The 20,035-nt window shown below is 41.4% G+C and overlaps 1 protein-coding gene across 1 annotated transcript in view; it reads right to left on the bottom strand.

Moving 5' to 3' along the window:
- The window catches only part of DPP6 (dipeptidyl peptidase like 6), an 804,405-nt gene that overhangs the window by 411,180 nt on the left and 373,190 nt on the right, over positions 1-20,035 (bottom strand). The window contains exon 2 of the mRNA XM_060107540.1: positions 8,754-8,868. Coding sequence (XP_059963523.1) covers positions 8,754-8,868 — 115 coding nt within the window. The remainder of the gene's footprint in view (positions 1-8,753; positions 8,869-20,035) is intronic.

The following is a 20,035-nucleotide window of genomic DNA, read 5'->3' as shown; positions in this document are numbered from 1 at the left end:
ATGGAATGTCCTATAAATATCAATTAAGTGCATCTTGTTTAATGTCTCATTTAAGCTTGTGTTTCCTTATTTATATTCATTTTGGATGATCTGTCCACTGGTGAAAGTGGGGTGTGAAAGTCCCCTACTATGATTGTGTTACTGCTGATTTCCCCTTTTATGTCTGTTAGCATTTGCCTTATGTATTGAGGTGCTCCTATGTTGGGTGCATAAATATTTACAATTGGTATACCTTCTTCATGGATTGATCCCTTGATCATTAGGTAGTGTCCTTCTTTGCCTCTTGTAATTGTGTTTATTTTAAAGTCTATTTTGTCTGATATGAGAATTGCTATTCCAGCTTTCTTTTGATTTCCATTTGCATGGAATATCTTTTTCTATCCCCTCACTTTTAGTCTGTATGTGTCCCTAGGTCTGAAGTGGGTCTCTTGTAGACAGCATATATACAGGTCTTGTTTCTGTATCCATTCAGCCAGTCTATGTCTTTTGGTTGGAGCATTTAATCCATTTACATTTACGGTAATTATTGATATGTATGTTCCTATTACCATTTTCTTACTTGTTTTGGGTTTGTTATTGTAGGTCTTTTCCTTCTCTTGTGTTTCCTGCCTAGAGAAGTTCCTTTAGCATTTGTTGTAAAGCTGGTTTGGTGGTGCTGAATTCTCTTAGCTCTTGCTTCTCTGTAAAGCTTTTAATTTCTCCATCAAATCTGAATGAGATCCTTGCTGGGTAGAGTAATCTTGGTTGTAGGTTTTTCCCTTTCATCACTTTAAATATGTCGTGCCACTCCCTTCTGGCTTGCAGAGTTTCTGCTGAAAGATCAGCTGTTAACCTTATGGGGATTCCCTTGTATTTGTTGCTTTTCCCTTGCTGCTTTTAATATGTTTTCTTTGTATTTAATTTTTGATAGTTTCATTAATATGTGTCTTGGCATGTTTCTCCTTGGATTTATCCTGTATGGGACTCCCTGCACTTCCTGGACTTGATTGACTATTTCCTTTCCCATATTAGGGAAGTTTTCAACTATAATCTCTTCAAATGTTTTCTCAGTTCCTTTCTTTTTCTCTTCTTCTTCTGAGACCCCTATAATTCAAACGTGTTGTGTTTAATGTTGTCCCAGAGGTCTCTGAGACTGTCCTCAATTCTTTTCATTCTTTTTTCTTTATTCTGCTCTGCGGTAGTTATTTCCACTATTTTATCTTCCAGGTCACTTATCGTTTCTTCTGCCTCAGTTATTCTGCTATTGATTGCTTCTAGAGAATTTTTAATTTCATTTATTGTGTTGTTCATCATTGTTTGTTTGCTCTTTAGTTCTTCTAGTTCCTTGTTAAACGTTTCTTGTATTTCCTCCATTCTATTTCCAAGATTTTGGATCATCTTTACTATCATTACTCTGAATTCTTTTTTAGGTAGACTGCCTATTTCCTGTTCATTTGTTTGGTCTGGTGGGTTTTTACGTTGCTTCTTCATCTGCTGTGTATTTCTCTGTCTTCTCATTTTGCTTAACTTAGTGTGTCTGGGGTCTCCTTCTCACAGGCTGCAGGTTCGTAGTTCCTGATTTTTTTGGTGTCTGCCCCCAGTGGGTAAGGTTGGTTTAGTGGCTTGTGTAAGCTTCCTGGTGAAGGGGACTGGTGCCTCTCTGTTAATGGGTGGGGTTGTGTTCCTGCCTTGCTAGTTGTTTGACACGGGGTGTCCAGCACTGGAGCCTGCTGGTCGTTGAGTCGAGTTGGGTCTTAGCATTGAGACAGAGATCTTTGGGAGAGATCCTGCCAATTGATATTACGGGGGGCCAGGAGATCTCTGGTGGTCCAATGTCCTGAACTCACCTTTCCTACATCAGAGGTTCAGGCCTGTGACATGGCCAGAGCACCAAGACCCTGTCAGCCTCACAGCTCAGAAGAAAACAGAGGCAAAAAGAAAGAAAGAAAAATAATAAATAAAATAAATAAAATTATTTAAACAAAAATTTTTTTAAAATACTATTAAAATAGAAAAAAATTTTAAATAAAAAAGAGAGCAACTAAACCAATAAACAAATCCACCAATGATAATAAGCGCTAAAAACGAAACTAAGATAGACATATAAATCAGAAACTAGTCAGTCGCATACAGCAAACCCCAAGTCTACAGTTGCTTCCAAAGTCTACCGCCTTAATTTTGAGATGATTCGTTGTCTCTTCAGGTATTCCACAGATGCAGGGTATATCAACTTGAGTGTGGAGATTTAATCTGCTGCTCCTGAGGCTGCACAGAGAAATTTCCCTTTCTCTTCTTTGTTCACGCAGCTCCTGTGGTTCAGGTTTGGGTTTGGCCCTGCCTCTGCATGTAGGTCACCTTCTGGCATCTCTTCTTTGCCCAGACAGGAGGGGGTTAAAGCAGCGACTGATTTGAGGGCTCTGGCTCACTCAGGCCACGGGGAGAGAGGGGTACAGAATGCGGGGCGAGCCTGTGGTGGCAGAGGCCAGCGTGACGTTGCAACAGGCTGAGGCACGCCGTATGTTCTCCCGAGTAAGTTGTCCCTGGATCATGGGACCCTGGCAGTGGTGGGCTGCACAGGCTCCTGGGAGGGGAGGTGTGGATAGTGACCTGTGCCTGCACACAGGCTTCTTGGTGGCTGCAGCAGCAGCCTTAGCGTTTCATGCCCGTCTCTGGTGTCTGCGCTGATAGCCGCAGCTTGTGCCCATCTCTGAAGCTCGTTTAAGCAGTGTTCTGAATCTCCTCTCCTCACACACCCCAAAACAATGGTCTCTTGCCTCTTAGGCAGATCCAGACTTTTTCCTGGACCCCCTCCCAGGTAGCTGTGGCACACTAGCCCCCTTCAGGCTGTGTTCATGCAACCAACCCCAGTCCTCTCCCTGGGATCTGAACTCCAAAGCCCGAGCCTCAGCTCCCAGCCCCGCCCACCCCGGCGGGTAAGCAGACAAGCCTCTCAGGCTGGTGAGTGCCGGTCGGCACCGATCCTCTGTGCGGGAATCTCTCCACTTGGCCCTCTGCACCCGTTGCTGTGCTCTCCTCGTGGCCCTGAAACGTCCCCCCCACCCACCCCCAGTCTCTGCCAGTGAAGGGGCTTCCTAGTATGTGGGAACTTTTCCTCCTTCACAGCTCCCTCCCAGAGGGGCATGTCCTGTCCCTATTCTTTTGTCTCTGTTTTACTCTTTTCCTTTTGCCCTACCCAGGTATGTGGGGAGTTTCTTGCCTTTTTGGAAGTCTGAGGTCTGCTGCCAGCATTCCGCAGGTGTTCTATAGGACTTGTTCCACATGTAGATGTATTTTTGATGTATTTGTGGGGAGGAAGGTGATCTCCACGTCTTACTCCTCCACCATCTTGAAGGTTCTCCCTGAATCACTTTTTTAAACAACTTTCCCACCATTGTTTACGCTAACATCTTAATTGAGATAAAATTCACATATCATAAAGTTTACCTTTTTAATGTATACAACTCAGTAGTTTTATATGTGTTAAAGAATTGTGCATTCATCACTACTATCGAATTCCAGAATATCTGCATCACCCCCAAAAGAGGTCTCATTATGATGTGTTGAAGTAGGTTCATCAGTTGTATCAGATGTACCACTCTGGTGGGGATGTAGATAATGAGTGGAACCATGCATGTGTGGGGCAGCGCATATGTAGGAAATCTCTGTACCTTCCTCTCAATTTTGCTGTGAATTTAAAACTGCCCTAAAACTATAATGTCTTTATAAAAGAAGAAATCTCATGCCTATTAGCAGACATTTCTTACTCTCCCCACTTCCAGTCCCTGGAAACCACTAATCTACTTTTTATCTCTATAGATTTGTCTACTGTGAAATCATATAATATGTGGCCTTTTTGTCTAACTTCGCGCACGTAGCACAATCTTTTCAAGTTGTATCTATGCTGTAGTATGCATCCGTATTTCATTTTTTATAGCTGAATAATATTCTATTGTATGGATATACCACAATTGTTTATCTATTCACCAGGTGAGGGACATTTGGGTTGTTTCTACTTTTTGGCTGTTATGAATGTTTCTATGGATATCTATATACAAATTTCTGTATGAACATATATTTTCAATTTCCTTGGGTATATACCTAGGAGTGGAATGACTGGGTCGTATGGTAATTCTGTGTTTCATTTTTTGAGGAACTACCAGAATGTTTTCAACAGAGGCTACACACTTTTACATTCCTACTAGTACTGAATGAAGGTTCCAGTTTTTCCACATCCTCACAAATACTTGCTATTTTGCTTAAATATATATATATATATATTTTGAATTTGACTTGGAGGGTATTATGCTAAGTGAAATGTCAGACAGAGAAAGACAAATACTGTGTGGAATCCAAAAAGTACAACAAACTAGTGAATATAACAAAAAAGAAGCAGACTCACAGATACAGTGAACAAACTAGTGGTTACCAGTGGGGAGAGAGAGGGGAGGGGCAGTATAGGGGTGGGGGAGTGGGACGTGCAGACTATTGAGTGTAAGACAGGTTACAAGGATTTTTAGTATAACACAGGGAACAGAGCCAATATTTTGTAATAACTGTAAATGGAGTGTAACCTTTATAAATTGTATAAAAAATAAATGCACAAAAAATAATATGTGTATATAGGCATCTAACTGTGATTATGATTTGCATTTTCCTGATGACTAATGCTGTAGAGCATTTTTCTTGTGCTTCCTGGCCATTGGTATTTCTTTGGAGAAATGTTCAAATCCTTTACCCATTTTTAAATTAAATTGTTCGTCTCTTGTTTTGAGTTGTAAGAATTCTTTAAATAACCTGGACGTTAGACGTTTATTGAAGATATGATTTGCAAATATGCTTCTTCCATTCTGTGGGTTGTCTTTTCAGTTTCTTCATAGTGTCCCTCGACACATAGAATGTTTTATGCTTGCTGACATCTAATTTATCTATTTTTTCTTGAGTTGCTTGTGCTTTTGGTGTCATATATAAAAAACAGTTGCTGAATCCAAGGTCACAAAGATTTACTCCTATGTTTTCTTCTAGGAGTGCTACAGTTTTAGCTCTTATTTTTCGGTTGTTGAGCCACACTGAGTTAATTTCTGTACAAGCTGTGAGGTAGGAGTTCAGTTTCATTCTTTGCATGTAGATACCCAGTTGTACCAGTACCATTTGTTGAAAAGACTACTTTTTCTCCATGAAATGGTCTTAGCACCCTTGTCAAAAATGAATGGAAAATAACTGTATGGGTCTATTTTTGAACGCTACATTCTATTCCATCGACCTATATAACTATACTTAGGATAGTACCACAATGCTTTGATTACTGTAGCTTTAGAGGTAGTTTAATATCAGAGATGTAAGTCCTTCAACTGTTTTTTCTTCCCAAGATTGTTTTGGCTGGTCTGAGTACCTTGCATTTTCATATGAAGTTTAGAATTGGCTTGTCAATTACTGCAATAAAACTAATTGAGATTTTGATAGGGATTGGGTTGAATCTGTAGATAAATTTGTGAAGTACTGCCATGTTAACACTATTACATCTTCTAATCCAGGAACATGCGGATAGCTTTCCACTTACTTAGGTCTTCTTTAATTTCTTTCAATTATCTTTGGTGATTTTCAGTGTACAAGTCTTATACTTCTTTGTTGATTTCTAAGTAACTTATTCCAGGGGTCCCCAACTCCTGGTCCACAGACCGCTACCAGTCCATGGCCTGTTAGGAACTGGGCTGCACAGCAGGAGGTGAGCGGCAGGCAAGTGAGTGAATCTCCATCTGTATTTACAGCCACACCCCATAGCTTGCATTACTGCCTGAGCTCCACCTCCTGTCAGATCAGTGGCAGCATTAGGTTCTCACAGGAGTGCGAACCCTACTGTGAACTGCGCATTAGAGGGATCTAGCTTGCTCGCTCCTTATGATGATCTGAGGTGGAGCCAAGGCGGTGATGCTAGCGCTGGGGAGCGGCTGCAAATACAGATTATCATTAGCAGAGAGGTTTGACTGCACAGAGATAATAAATCAATCACTTGCAGACTCATATCAAAACCCTATCAGTGAGTGGCAAGTGAAAACAAGCTCAGGGCTCCCAATGATTCTGCATTATGGTGAGTTGTATAATTATTTCATTATATATTACAATTTAATAATAATAGAAATAAAGTGCACAATAAATGTAATGTGCTTGAATCATCCTGAAACCATCCCTCCCCACCCCCATCCATGGAAAAACTGTCTTCCACGAAACCGGTCCCTGGTGACAAAAAGGTTGCAGACCGTTGACTTATTCCCTTTGAAACTAATGTAAGTGGAATCATTTCTAAATTTCATTTTTGAATTGTTCATTACTAGTATATAGAAATATAAATAATTTTTGTATAATGGTCTTGTATCTTCCAATGTTGCTGAACTTTATTAGTTATGTTTTATTTTTTGTGTTTGTGGATTCTTTAAGATTTTCTATACATGAGATCATACCATCTATGAATAGAGATAGTTTTACTTCTTTTTAACCTGGGTGTCTTTTTTCTCCCTTGCCTAATTGTTAGAATCTCCAATACAATGTTAAACAGAAATAGTGAGAGTGTCATCATCAGAGAATCTACAAACAACAAATGCTGGAGAGGGTGTGGAGAAAAGGGAACCCTCTTGCACTGTTGGTGGGAATGTAAATTGATATAGCCACTATGGAGAACAGTATGGAGGTTCCTTAAAACTCTAAAAATAGAATTACCATATGATCCAGCAGTCCCACTACTGGGCATATACCCTGAGAAAACCATAATTCAAAAAGACACATGCACCCCCATGTTCACTGCAGCACTATTTACAATAGCCAGGACATAGAAGCAACCTACATGCCCATCGACAGACGAATGGATAAAGACGATGTTGCACATATATACAATGGAATATTACTCAGCCATAAAAAGGAATGAAACTGGGTCATTTGTTGAGATGTGCATGGATCTAGAGACTGTCATACAGAGTGAAGTAAGTCAGAAAGAGAAAAACAAATATCGTATATTAACGTATATATGTGGAACCTAGAAAGATGGTACAGATGAACTGGTTTGCAGGGCAGAAACTGAGACACAGATGTAGAGAACAAACATATGGACACCAAGCGGGGAAAGTGGCGGTGGGGTGGGGGTGAGGATGGTATGAATTGGGTGATTGGGATTGACATGTATACACTGATGTGTATAAAACTGATGACTAATAAGAACCTGCTGTATGAAAAAATAAATAAAATAAAATTCAAAATTTCAAAAAAATATATTGTATAATATGGGAAATATAGCCAACATTTTATAATAACTATAAATGGGGTATAACCTTTAAAAATTGTGAATCACTATATTGTACACCAGTACCTTATATAGTATTGTACATCAACTATACTTCAATTAAACAATGCAAAAAAAAAAAAAAGAAATAGTGAGAGTGAATATCCTTGTCTTATTTCTGATCTTAGCAGGAATACTTTCAGTATTTCACTGTTAAGTACATTAGCTACGGGCTTTTTATAGATGCTCTTTATAAGGTTGGGAAAGTTTCTTTCTTTGCTCATTGAACGTTTTATCATGAAAGGATTCTGAACTTTGTCAAATGCTTATTCTGCATCTATTGAGATGACCATGTTTTTTTCTCCCTTTATCCTATCAATATGGGTGTATTACATTGATTTTTCATATGTTAAACCAAATTTTTTTCCTGGGATAAATCCCATTTGATCATGGTGTATAATGCTTTTTATATGTTGCTGGTAATTTGGTTCTATTGGCTAGTATTTTGCTGAGGTTTTTGCATCTATATTCATAAGAGATACTGGTCTGTAGTTTTCTTGTGATACCTTTCTTGAGTTTTGGTTTCAGGGTTCAAACTACTCTTTTTCCATTTAAGTTTTGTGATTATAGTTTAAACATACCTCAAAATTTGCCTGTACTTTTTGTACATTGCATTTTTTCCCTCTTAAAGTCTAATACCCGTGTAGTCTATTTATTGAGGATTGGAACATCTATTTTGGCCACACAAATTGACACCTAATACGACAAGGGGAATGGATAGTTACACACTGTTTATATATGGTATGATGTTTTCCTATGGGCAAAGGCTTTCTTCTTGCCCTAATCTCACCACTCTCTTGCTACTAAATTCTTACCACTCCATTAAAGCCCATTTCACATATTACTTTCTCCATGAACTTTATCATAAAGGGTCTCTCTCTCTCTCTCTTTCCTGTCAGCTTCTATACAACTTATGTTTGAAACTTTCAATAATCCGTCTCTACATACGTTTTTTTCTGTAGACTTTTGCGGACAATTTTTGTGTATTTTTCTTCCCTGAGAGACTTCTGATTCTGTTTTATACGTCCTTTATTTCATCAGTAGTATCTAATATTTAGTTTATCCTTAGTTCACACTCAATATATGTTGGTTTCCTAATTTTCTTAAGTCATCCTCGATAAAACACCCAGGAATGCCATTAGAGCTATAAAATTATATTTGTAATGACACCATCTTTAAGCTCATCAAGCATAAATAAATACTTGTGAATTTTAACAGATGCCCAGAACTGCCACCCAGTCAACAATTATCTAAACAAATTCAAAGCGTGTAAAATAGATCTCTTTTATTGAAAGTGTATTACATCATTTTAACCTATGGCACGATGAGAATTAGAACCTGGGAAACGTAAATTATGCAACCGGTAGTTACTTAGAAAACATCTCAGAGTAAACGCACGCCCTTCCCCCCTCACAGCAGCCTGCTCGTTTAGAATAAACGTGAGTACCTGGTGTCAGCAGCACCACTGAGGTGACAATCAGGGAGCAGATGACCAGGATGACAAGCAGGGCGATCGCTATGCCTTTCCAGTTTCTTTGTGGAGGATTACTCCCCACCAGCTCCTAAAGCGACAGCAGGAAAGAGGAACTCGGTGAGTAGAAGAAGGAACGAAAACAAGCCAGTGGATACACTTCATTCAAATCAAGAGCTCAGGTGTATTCTCACCCTTGAAGCTATGATCAACTCCTTGCTCTGCCCTCTGCCTCAGTGTCCAAAGGCCCCAGGTTCCCGTCTCTACCCCACGGCAAAGCCTTATCTCAAGAAGAATCGGATATTATGTGTACAGCTTTTGTGTAACTTAATGCTTCTCCACCCAATAAACTAGATTCCACAGCATAGGGTGACTGTGGTGTTTCTTATTACAGCCAACCTATTAACCCCCATCGAATCAAACCCAAGTAGGATGAATTTTCCAGCCCTAAGACCTCTCTCATCTTTCTCTTCATTGACATCCACATTGTTAAGTCCTATTTCAGGCTACCAAATTCAAACATTTATTTAGCACATACTATGTGCCAATTTTTTTTTTTTTTTTTTTTCTGTATGTGGGCCTCTCACTGTTGTGGCCTCTCCCGTTGCAGAGCACAGGCTCCAGACACGCAGGCCCAGAGGCCATGGCCCACGGGCCCAGCCGCTCCGCGGCATGTGGGATCCTCCCGGACCGGGGCACGAACCCGCGTCCCCTGCATCGGCAGGCGGACTCTCAACCACTGCGCCACCAGGGAAGCCCAATATGTGCCAATTTTAATCAACATTTGCCTACTTCTCACCATCCTGGGTCTTTTCTTCCTTCTATAGCTCCTCAAACAAAGCTTTAAGACTTCCCAGGTCTTGCTTCACTGGGTAACCCACCTACCCCTTTTCTAGGTTTTAGTCCCCTCCAGGGACCGCATTATAGCAGGTGTTGGGGGTATGAGGCAGATCTGGAGACATTGCTAAAGAATGCTAAAGGTTGAAAAGATCTAGGAAATTAATCAGGCATATTGGCTGCTGAGACCAAACTTTCAGTTCCTTTCAAATTAAGATGATTATATAATTTACAGTCCAAACTAGGATCATTTGAGAGACAAAGGGGGGTAATATTAATAATCAATAATAAATATAATAGTTACATACCAATAATAACTATTATTAATTATACAAGAGCAACTGGGACTCTCCAGGGCAAATTAAGTCATATGGTCACACTGCAAATGAACTACTGACCCTTCTGCCTATACACAGATCACAAAATATTCTCTCTTATAGCGCCCACTATTGCGACTTGCATTAACTGCGAGTCAAAATGCAATAGGATGGAGATGGCCTCAAAAAGTAGGCAACGTGATATATAAATACACCCTTATCCAAGGCTGAAAGTTCATTAGAATGTATCGGATTTCTGTAAATCAAAATATAGATAATATTCAACCATGGGATAGTAAATAATATTTGACATCTAAATATTTAATATTGGCTACCTAGGTTATAGAATCAAGAAAAATTTGACTCCAAACAATTAATATTGGCTATCTAGGTTATCCAATTAAGAAAAATTCTGAGGACCATTAAAACCTTAGCAGGAAAGTGTTCTACAGTTTTTAGAAATTTCTACCAGTATGCTTATTTGCCATTGAGAACTGAATTTGCCTACTAAAGAGTGGCTTTTCAGCACTTAAAAATAAGACTAAACATGAGTATGAAATTATGACGAAAGGTTATACTGAGTCAACCTCATTTCCTATGGGAGGAAGTCGCTGGCCAGTGACAAGAAGTGACCAGATCCCAGCAGCTTTTCATTTCATTTACAGAGGAAATAAGCCATTCTCACCAAAGCTGTGAATAGCATAAATCTTGCAGTAGTACTATTCCTAAGACCATGACAGTGTACATGATCTCCCACAGACCCGAAGTGGACATTTCTCAAACATTGTTCAGATTAGATCCCAGGGTAACAATCAAAACCATAACGATTTCATACTCAAGACTGAATCTTATCAAGATGAAGAATGATGAAATTAGTGGTATTGTCTTCATCAGCTCAAACAATGGATATCTTTCAAATCTTGTTTCTAATAAGAATAATCTAGGATTCTAAAATGTGTTTTAAATACATCTATTAGATGCACTGATAAAAGTTTATATGAAAAAAGAAAACCTAAGACTTCTGCTTTGCATCAACTTCTTGAGCAGCCAGTAACGTAACTAATTTCCTTGCAAAAGTGTACTTGAATGATGTTACAGTGATGTTCCCAGTAGGTCCCTCCCTGGCCCAAGTACGCTCACAATATGGTGTCCTAGGTCTAGGTTGGATATTGTCAGAGATAACGATGGACAGAGTGTTTCTACAAAGAGGATCCGAAGACAGAGACACTGCAAAATATGTCATATGAAGTAAGGCTGAAGGAAGGGTTCAGACTCAAAAACCAAATACTTAGTCTCTGTCTATTTGAATTATCACATGCCAGACAGAGGACTTCTTCTGCATAGTCCAGATGCCAGAGTTAGAACCAAAAGGAAATTTCACAGAGACAGAATTATGTATCAAAAAACCTTCAGAATTTCTAACCACTCGTATTGCTTCATGACAGAATGGGTTGCTTCACCAGGAAGTGAGCAGAGTGGACGAACAGCTCCCAGGGATCCAGGAGGGCGAGCCCATGGAGGAAGGTGGATATAAGAGATCTTAAAAATGTCTAACACAGTGTACATTCTATGGACACATAGGGCAGGGAAAAGAAAGATGAAGAACCGTGAGGTGGCTCCAGTCAGTGGGGACTTGAATGAAAGTCAGGACAGTTCAGAAGGAGGACAAAGACTCTGCTCCCTGCATGCTCACTGGGCCAAGAAAAGACTTTGCACAGAAAACCAAGTCAGTGTACATTACTGGATGGACGAATGCACAACAGGATAACCAAACAGGCACTGATAGCAGAGCCCCCTTAAGGGAAGTGATTCTGGATCACTGATGCCATTTTTTAAGTACAGATGAACCACACATCTTTCAGGTAACATTCTTACTTTTAAAAAGCCGGGTAATTTTACCCACAGAAATGCAGACAGTCTTTAGCCAAATTTCATTTTCAGAGTGCAGGTAATTTTTTTTTTAACTACACAAACAATATTACTACAATAATAATAGAAAACAAAGAGGAGAAAAAAAAAAACCCATGAACCATCTAGCTAATGGTTCCAAGAAAACAAAAGTTTTCATTTTTCCATTTTCCTCTCCAGTCTTGGTCGATATGCATATTTAATTTTTACACAGGTGAAACCAGAACATAGATTTGGTTTTTGAGTTAGAATGCAGGTTAACAGTGAAAATCTAACTTGAACATCTAATTTGGCATTCCAAATTCAGACTTCCTCATCTTAACCTGCAGTAGTTGAATTATGGAAAATGAGTAGAACTGTTCCTGCTTCCCATGAAGGGCAAGAGAAGTTAATAAATTATCGCCTGAAATGTTGAGCTTCAGTAGTGCATCCCTCAACAGAATTACATATTTTTGCCTAGAATGATGAGATTGAGGTTGTAATATATTCTCCGCTCTGTTTGGTAATCATGCATATCTTACAGATGCAATAAAATGAAAAAGTATGTTTACAATTAAACACTGGCCTAAGAAGGTGAACAAATCTCCCATCCATCCATCCATCCATCCATCCATCCATCCATCCATTGATATATTTTTTTTTTTTTTTTTGCTGTACGCGGGCCTCTCACTGCTGTGGCCTCTCCCGTTGCGGAGCACAGGCTCCGGACACACAGGCCCCGCGGCCATGGCTCGCGGGCCCAGCCGCTCCGCGGCATGTGGGATCTTCCGGGATCGGGGCACGAACCCGTGTCCCCTGCATCGGCAGGCGGACTCTCAACCACTGCGCCACCAGGGAAGCCCCATCCATTGATATTTTATCCAGGCTTACTCTGGCAAGCCCTGTTCTGAGAACCTGTTATGGCACTATTACCAACCCGACAAGTCCAAGAGCTTTCATTTGTTCCATATTCTTTTCTTGTATTCTAGTGCAGGGATGGGAGACAAACAATAAACAGATAAACACACTAAGAGAAGAAGAAAAAAACAGGACTATGGGGGTCTTGTCACCTCTTTGTATATAAAGAGGTCAGATAGATTTCCTAATAAAGAAACATTTGAACAGAAACTGAAAGAAGTGCAGCTGGGAAGAAACACATCAGACTGTTGTGGACTGAACTGTGTTCGCCCTTAAATTCATACACTGATGCCTTAAACCTCAATGTGATGGTACATGAAGATGGACCCTTTGGGAGGTAATCGTGGTTAGGTGAGGTCATGAGGGTGGGGTCCTCGTGATAGGGTTAGTGCCCTTATAAAAAGAGACACCAGAAAGCTTGCCTCCCTTCTCTCCACCTGTATACGTGGAGGAAAGGCCGTGTGAGGACACAGAGAGAGGGTGGCCATCTTCAACCCAAAGAGAGAGCCCTTCACCAGATACTACAGCCGGCAACCTGATCTTGGACTTCCAGTCTCCAGAACTGTGAAAGATAAATCTCTGTGTTTAAGCTGCCTGGTCTATGGTGTTGTGTTATAGCACCCCCAGACAGAGTAAGACCCAGGCTGACATCTGAGGGCAAACAATCCAGGTAGAGGGAGAGGCAGGAATACAGTCTGTAAGATAGTGTGTGCTCTGGTGTGGAGGACAGCAAAGAGACAGGGGCCAGGGTGGCCATAGTGATGTGAGTGAGATGACCACACTGAGCAAGGAGGGCGGGAGTCTGGATGCCACAGCGCGGGTTGGCTTTTCCTCTGAGTGCAACGCATGTGAGACATCAGTGCATGAACCAGACTCCCACAGAACGATCCCCAGGGGAGCTGCTTCATGGAGAGCAAAGAGTATGGAAGGGTGGGCCCAGCAGGGAGCCACTAGGAGGCCAGGGTGATGGAGGTGTGTCCCAGGTGGTAGTGGTGCAGGTGGTGAGAAGTGGTGGATCCTGGGCACGTAATAGAAAACGTCAGTCAACCATGCTTTTGGGAGCAGAGAATACATACCTAGGTGTCAGGACACATTTATGTACCCCTTTTGCATTTAGAGACCTCTCTGAGGCTATTGTCTTCTGTGCTCAAGTAAAAAGCCCTTTGCACATCACTGCAAAGAAAGTCTCCCCTCCTTCCCTCTCCCTCTGAGCCAAGCCTAAGCCCTCCCCACTCTCTGCTCCAGGAACCATTTCCTCCTGTGTCCCAACCCCCACCCCCAGCTTCGCACATACCATTGACTTCTGTCTCCTGACATTCCTCTCTGGCAAACCCCTTCGCATTCTTTAGTTGTCAGCTAAAATATCATCTCTCTCTGACATTTTAGGAAGCTGTGCCTGGTTTCACAGGCAGAGTTTATTATTCTTTTCAATTGGAAGCAATTGCAACACTTTGTAAATGCTTTTCTGTAATGTTATTGCGCTATGAAATGATGTATTGAATGCCTGTGTCATCGGCAGACTGGAAGCTACTTAAAGAAGTGGGCTGGATGTTCATGTTCCCAATGTCTGGTACAAAGCCTAGGACACCACAGCGCCCAGGGACTGTGGGCTGAATGGATGAATGAATCCACAGATGCCTTTATGAGAAGGAACGTTGTTGTTTGCCGGCACACCTGTCAGAGGTGCAATTGCTGGTTGATGCAGAAAGTAAAGCGTTAATACAACCCCAATTGCATTAACTATGCCATAAATAGCAATCGGTCCTAAAAGACGTAATGCAAACTGACATCTAAGGCTGGCAATCCCCTTGTCCCTAGTGACATAACTGTTGCTCATACTTATTTTTAACTCAGGCAAAAAGAAAACAAACAAGGAAGTAAAACCAAACTAAACGCTTTCCTAGGTCGTTTGGTTGTTTTAAATATAAAATTCATCTTTCCAGAATGTTATTATCTTAGCAATTCATGATTAGAGCTTGATATTTTTGTGCCAATTTTACAACGGAAATGGAAGACATACAGATTAAAACAATGCTTACAGACTCCACCATATCCCGTGAACTGATTCAAGAATAACTCCACTGCATGCTCCTCCCTAAAATCGATGCATCTTATCTCATCCTGAGCTCCATCTGTCTCACAGAATTTCCTTGCTACCTTTATCAGACTTCATGCCTTCTGATGAGGAGCAGAGATCCAAATGAAAACTCAGGGGTGATTATTTCAATAGTAGAAACCGAGACTACAAAGGTGGAGAAAAGAAAGGAAGGGGTGGGAAACAAGAGGAATCTAGAGCGTGGTTGTCACAGGATAAATGCAAACGTGTCTGAAAGCCCATTATAATTTATGAAAATTATAGAAACCTAAATAAACATTGCTTTACTATTTATTGCGCTCACTACCAATGTCCCAGCAACATCTGACATACAATATGGGGAAAAGTCAAAAGCACATTAAATTTCCTGTATTTGATAAAGAAAGTAAAGGATACAGAGATATCATTCCTTTCATCCACTCTCTTTGCACCCCAAGCTCTAATGAGGAGAAATCAGCATTTTAACTTTTGTTGGGTCCCCAAAGTAGGGTGACACAGGTTGCAGCTGTGAGACTCCACCACAAAGCAGTGCATTCCTCAAGCAGCAATAACCGACTTGCATGTTTCCACGCATCATAGGCACTTTGTTTAATGCACTGTGGGTATAGCCTCACGTGGCTAAAGGGACAAAGGAGCCACGGCCAGCAGAAGTGAGACTGGAGGATGATTTCTGCATGATACTGAGGCCTCTCCTAAAGAAGCCCCCCGTCCTAGGAGGTCAGAGCACGGGAAGCTGCAAGTGCAGGAGCGCTGGGCGTGGCAAAAGGAGAGCAGGGCCCGCAGCGGCAGCCGAGGTCCAGGCCTTGCCAGCCATGATGGGAACAGCTGGCGATTTTGCATTTTATTTCCCATTGCTGAAGGCAGAGGGGTCAATCAGATGGCCCACTCACCACGGAAGGAGGAAGTGAATTCAGTTGTTTTTCTCACAATAACCCATCTTTGAGCCAATCAATCTCCTCTTCTATCAAGCAGCTTTCAGAAGAATATTAAGATTAGAAGACTGTTTCTGGCTCTCAAAATGGAAAGAGACCTTCTCTGGGATATCACTAGATCCAAGTTAGGTCACTGATAGTTTAAAATATTCCCAGAGAATATACGTGAATCAGCAGCTCAACAGAGACCGGGAATCCTTCGCAGGGAGAGTTCTCCTCTCCTTGAAATTCTCCCCTCCCGTGACTGTTGTTTTGTGTCTTCTAAGTACTTTGGGTGCTTTTGCTTGTCGTGAGCGTGAGGAATGGATGACGGCTGTGGCCACAAGATACTAATTAACGCTGATTCCATGTCGGTGACTCTGTAACTGACTATAGGGCTGGGGTGGGCTGGGCAGCCAATCCTGAAAGATGGAAGCAACCAATGCTGTGTGAGAGGGAGATAGTGCTCATGGTGGAGGGTGGAGCCTTACCCTTCAAAAAGCTTCCATTGATTTCACTAATTAGAAATTAAGTTTGGGGACTTCCCTGGCAGTCCAGTGGTTAGGACCTCGCCTTCCAATGCAGGGGGTGTGGGTTCGATCCCTGGATGGGGAGCTAAGATCCCACATGCCTCACGGCCAAAAAGCCGAAAAACATAAAACAGAAGCAATATTGTAACAAATTCAATAAAGACTTAAAAAAATGGTCCGCATCAAAAAAGTATCTTAAAAAAAAAAGAAATTAAATTTGGTTGACAGGCCCTTCTTTCAAGGTCTGGCAGTTAATTACGAATCATCACCGCCTTGGCGACAGAGAGGAGCTGACACGCCCGAGCTATCAGACCCACGCTCAGGTGACCCCTCTTCCCCTGGGCACTCTCTCTCCATCATCTTCCTCCGGGTTATACGGTTGCCCCACTCCTTAGGCTGTCCTGGGCTCTCACCACCTGTTCTCTGTCAGCCTTACAGACTGATCTGGGATCCACTCTCCTTTTCTCCTATGAATTTGGAAACTTCCGAGGTTGACTTACATAACATGAATTTAACTAGCATTACCGCCTGAGGGCACAGCACTTTGAAATCAAATCCACCACTATTACTAAGGCAGCTGTCACCCTCTACCTGCAACTCAACAAAACTGTTGGAGGAGTAATCTCCTGTTCTACCAGTTCCTCTAGAAAAGGAAGAAGAAGAAGACCAAACAGGCAAAATATTGAGTGTAATTATCTTTCTCTTAAAACTTCTTCATTATTTTTTACCTGCAAACTCATCACCAGAAGTGAAATTATTTTAGGCTCTTCAGTTTAACTGACTGTGTCTGATAGTTTCTTTATGAAATTAACTCAAAATGTTAAGTCATTCTTCCCTTCACAGCTCAGGCTAACTTGGACCTATTGTGATAGAATGTTTTAAAGGTATCATGTTGTTCCATAAATCACAAAAGCAAGGGCACTACGACCCGATCACCGTCAGAAGAAATTTCACAATATATCATGCCCAAGAGAAACCCCTTTCAGTAAAAATATGGCTATGAAAGTAAGTGGCAGCATTTAAAATCGAGCATTTGAATCTCACATTGCTGTGTACGATAACGATGCCTTCAAAGCATCTTTAGATACCGTCTGTCTTTGCCTTGACTCACTGAAACCCACAGGCAATTGTGAGACAAGTTTCCTATACCAGGGCAGCTTTTTTAGCAAGCTCAACACGTCATTTCCCGATGTCACAAATCCCTGCAGGCACTCAATAAATATTAAGTAACTAACAAACAAGACTCAAAGGCAAGAACCACCAGCAATTTAATGACAGAGTCTAAAATAATTTAACTCATTTTTTCAAAACGGCTCGCCACCCTGATGCAACCGTCTGTCAAAGTACTAGATGCCTCTTGACAGATGATCCTAACTGCCCTCCTCCCCCACCCATGGATGCCAGAGCTATGTTTCCACACTGTGAGCGCCCCCTCACTGCCTCAGCCTCAAGTAACTGGCCCAAACTGGGTCAGAAGTCTGCTCCAGGATTTTAGGGGTGGGGTTAAAATACTGTAACAGGGAAGAGCCCCTGTACTCTCTTACAAGTTAATCACTAAAGAGATGTTGCCTATAAGCTTCCATTATACATAATGGCCCATCTCTGGGAACCCTGCTTCCCAGGCAATAAGTGTTAAGCTAAAATACCTTTGTCTAGCTCACAGGAAACATCCTGACTCGGCCCACCTGTGAACGACTGCAGGGAGGAAGAAATTATCACATCCCCTCGGAGGCTGATGGGAACCAGTACGTGTTTGATTTTACCCCCTCCCCTTGCAGTATAAAAAGAAGCCTGAATTCTAACTCAGGCAAGATGGTTCTCTGGGGAAGGAGTCCACCATCTTTTCGGTCTGCCGGATTTCCAAATAAAAATGCTATTCCTTTCCCCAACAACTGGGTTCAGATTTATTGGCCTGTCGTGTGGCAAGCAGTATGAGCTTGGACTCGGTAACACTATTCCAATTTATTCTTGCCCTTGTCACGCAACACGAGGACGGAACCGGAGTGGGGTGGCGGGAGGTGTCTACTCCCATATGGCATATGGCTTCAGAAGGAAAGAGAGCAGGCTTACAGAATATGAAGAATGAATTACACCAACACACAAACAGACAAGAAGTAAAGAGAGAGAAGAGTCCCTATTGGTTTGAATTCCTTGACCTAATTTTTCTCCTGAAGCCTAAATAAATTTTTCCCTTAGATTTAACAGCACACTCCTATTTCTTTATGAAATATTTTATTTCCCATTTTACTTAAACTAGTTTGAGCTGATTTCTGACACTTGAGAACAAAGAATCTGACACATGTCACGAAGGACATCCAGCCCAGCAGCCCAGGATCCGGTCGGCGCTCCGTTTCCAGAAGGCATCTGTGCTCCTTACTGAGGTCACACGCTCCACTGTGCACAGCATCTTATGGCCAAATCCACACTTGAAAATGAGGTGAAGTTTTAACTACATGCTTGGTTTATAATATCAAAATAAAGAATATGCTAATTGGACATACAGTTTTCTTTGAAAAGACCAGCTTTTCCATAAGTACGTATAGTTACTTTTCCCAGGGAAACGCTGAGTGAAATTTAGCAATTACCTTCACAGATCCCCAAGGATCCACACTTGTCATTACCCATCAGTGTTGGAGTGTAGCCCCCTCTGTGACAGGAAGGGGCTAACTCAAGTTAAAGCAAATGCCAGCCAAGACAGCTGGCACAACCAAGTGTTCATGAGCATCTTGAGAGGGTGGACTGTTCCTGAGGTATTCGCTATTTTAGGTCCCAATTCCTCAAAGGAAGAGCTCCAGAATTTTTAAATGATAGCTGGCCTAGAGTGGCTCTGTTCAGTAGATCCATATGTAACAGCTATTTTTATAATCAAGAATGGTCTATAAGTTACAGATGTAGAAAGCAAACTTATGATTTCCAGGGGGAAGTGGGGGGAGGGATAAATTGGGAGATTGGGATTGACATACACACACTACTACATATAAAATAGATAACTAACAAGGACCTACTGTATAGCACAGGGAACTCTACTCAGTACTCTGTAATATGGGAACAGAATCTAGAAAAGAGTGGATATATGTATATGTATAACAGATTCACTTCCCTGTACACCTGAAACTAACATTGTAAATCAACTATACTCCAATTAAAAAAAAAAAAAGAATGGTCTATACCAGAATTTTCATATAATTCAGTCTAATAGAAAGACATACAGCATCAGAGAAATTATGAGCCACAGGGATACAACTGATAAACCATCTTGATTCCATCTGCAACCTAATCCCCTTTGCCGTGTAAACTAACATGTCCACAGGTTTGTAAGTTTGGGAGGTGGACATCTTCGGGGTCGGGGGGGAGGTCATTATTTTGCCAACCACAGGGTGTATTCCATGTAATGAAATGTTATACCTCAATGGAAACACCAACCTTCTACTACATGCACAGCCAGAGGAAGATCACAAGTATAACGGTAAGTGAATTGGGTTAGACACTAAAGAATAGACACTGCATAATTCCATTTATGTAAAGTTCAACACTGAGCAACACTGCACCCCAAATATAGGGTGCACCCTTGAGTCTATAAAGACAAACAAGAAAGTCATTTTTATAAAATTCAGGATGTTGTATAATTTACAGGGGAAAGAGGAGTCCCAGCTGGAGAGGGGGAGGCAAGATGCAGGAGTTTTAGAGGTGCTGGCAGGACTCTCTCCTGACCTGGAGGGAAGTTATAGGGCTGTGTCAGGCCACACTCATCTGTTCCGCTATG

The sequence above is a fragment of the Mesoplodon densirostris genome, chromosome 9 (genome assembly GCF_025265405.1).
Source record: "Mesoplodon densirostris isolate mMesDen1 chromosome 9, mMesDen1 primary haplotype, whole genome shotgun sequence".
NCBI lineage: Eukaryota > Metazoa > Chordata > Mammalia > Artiodactyla > Ziphiidae > Mesoplodon > Mesoplodon densirostris.
Note: the sequence above shows the minus strand (reverse complement) of the source record. Positions and strands in the feature narration are given on the sequence as shown.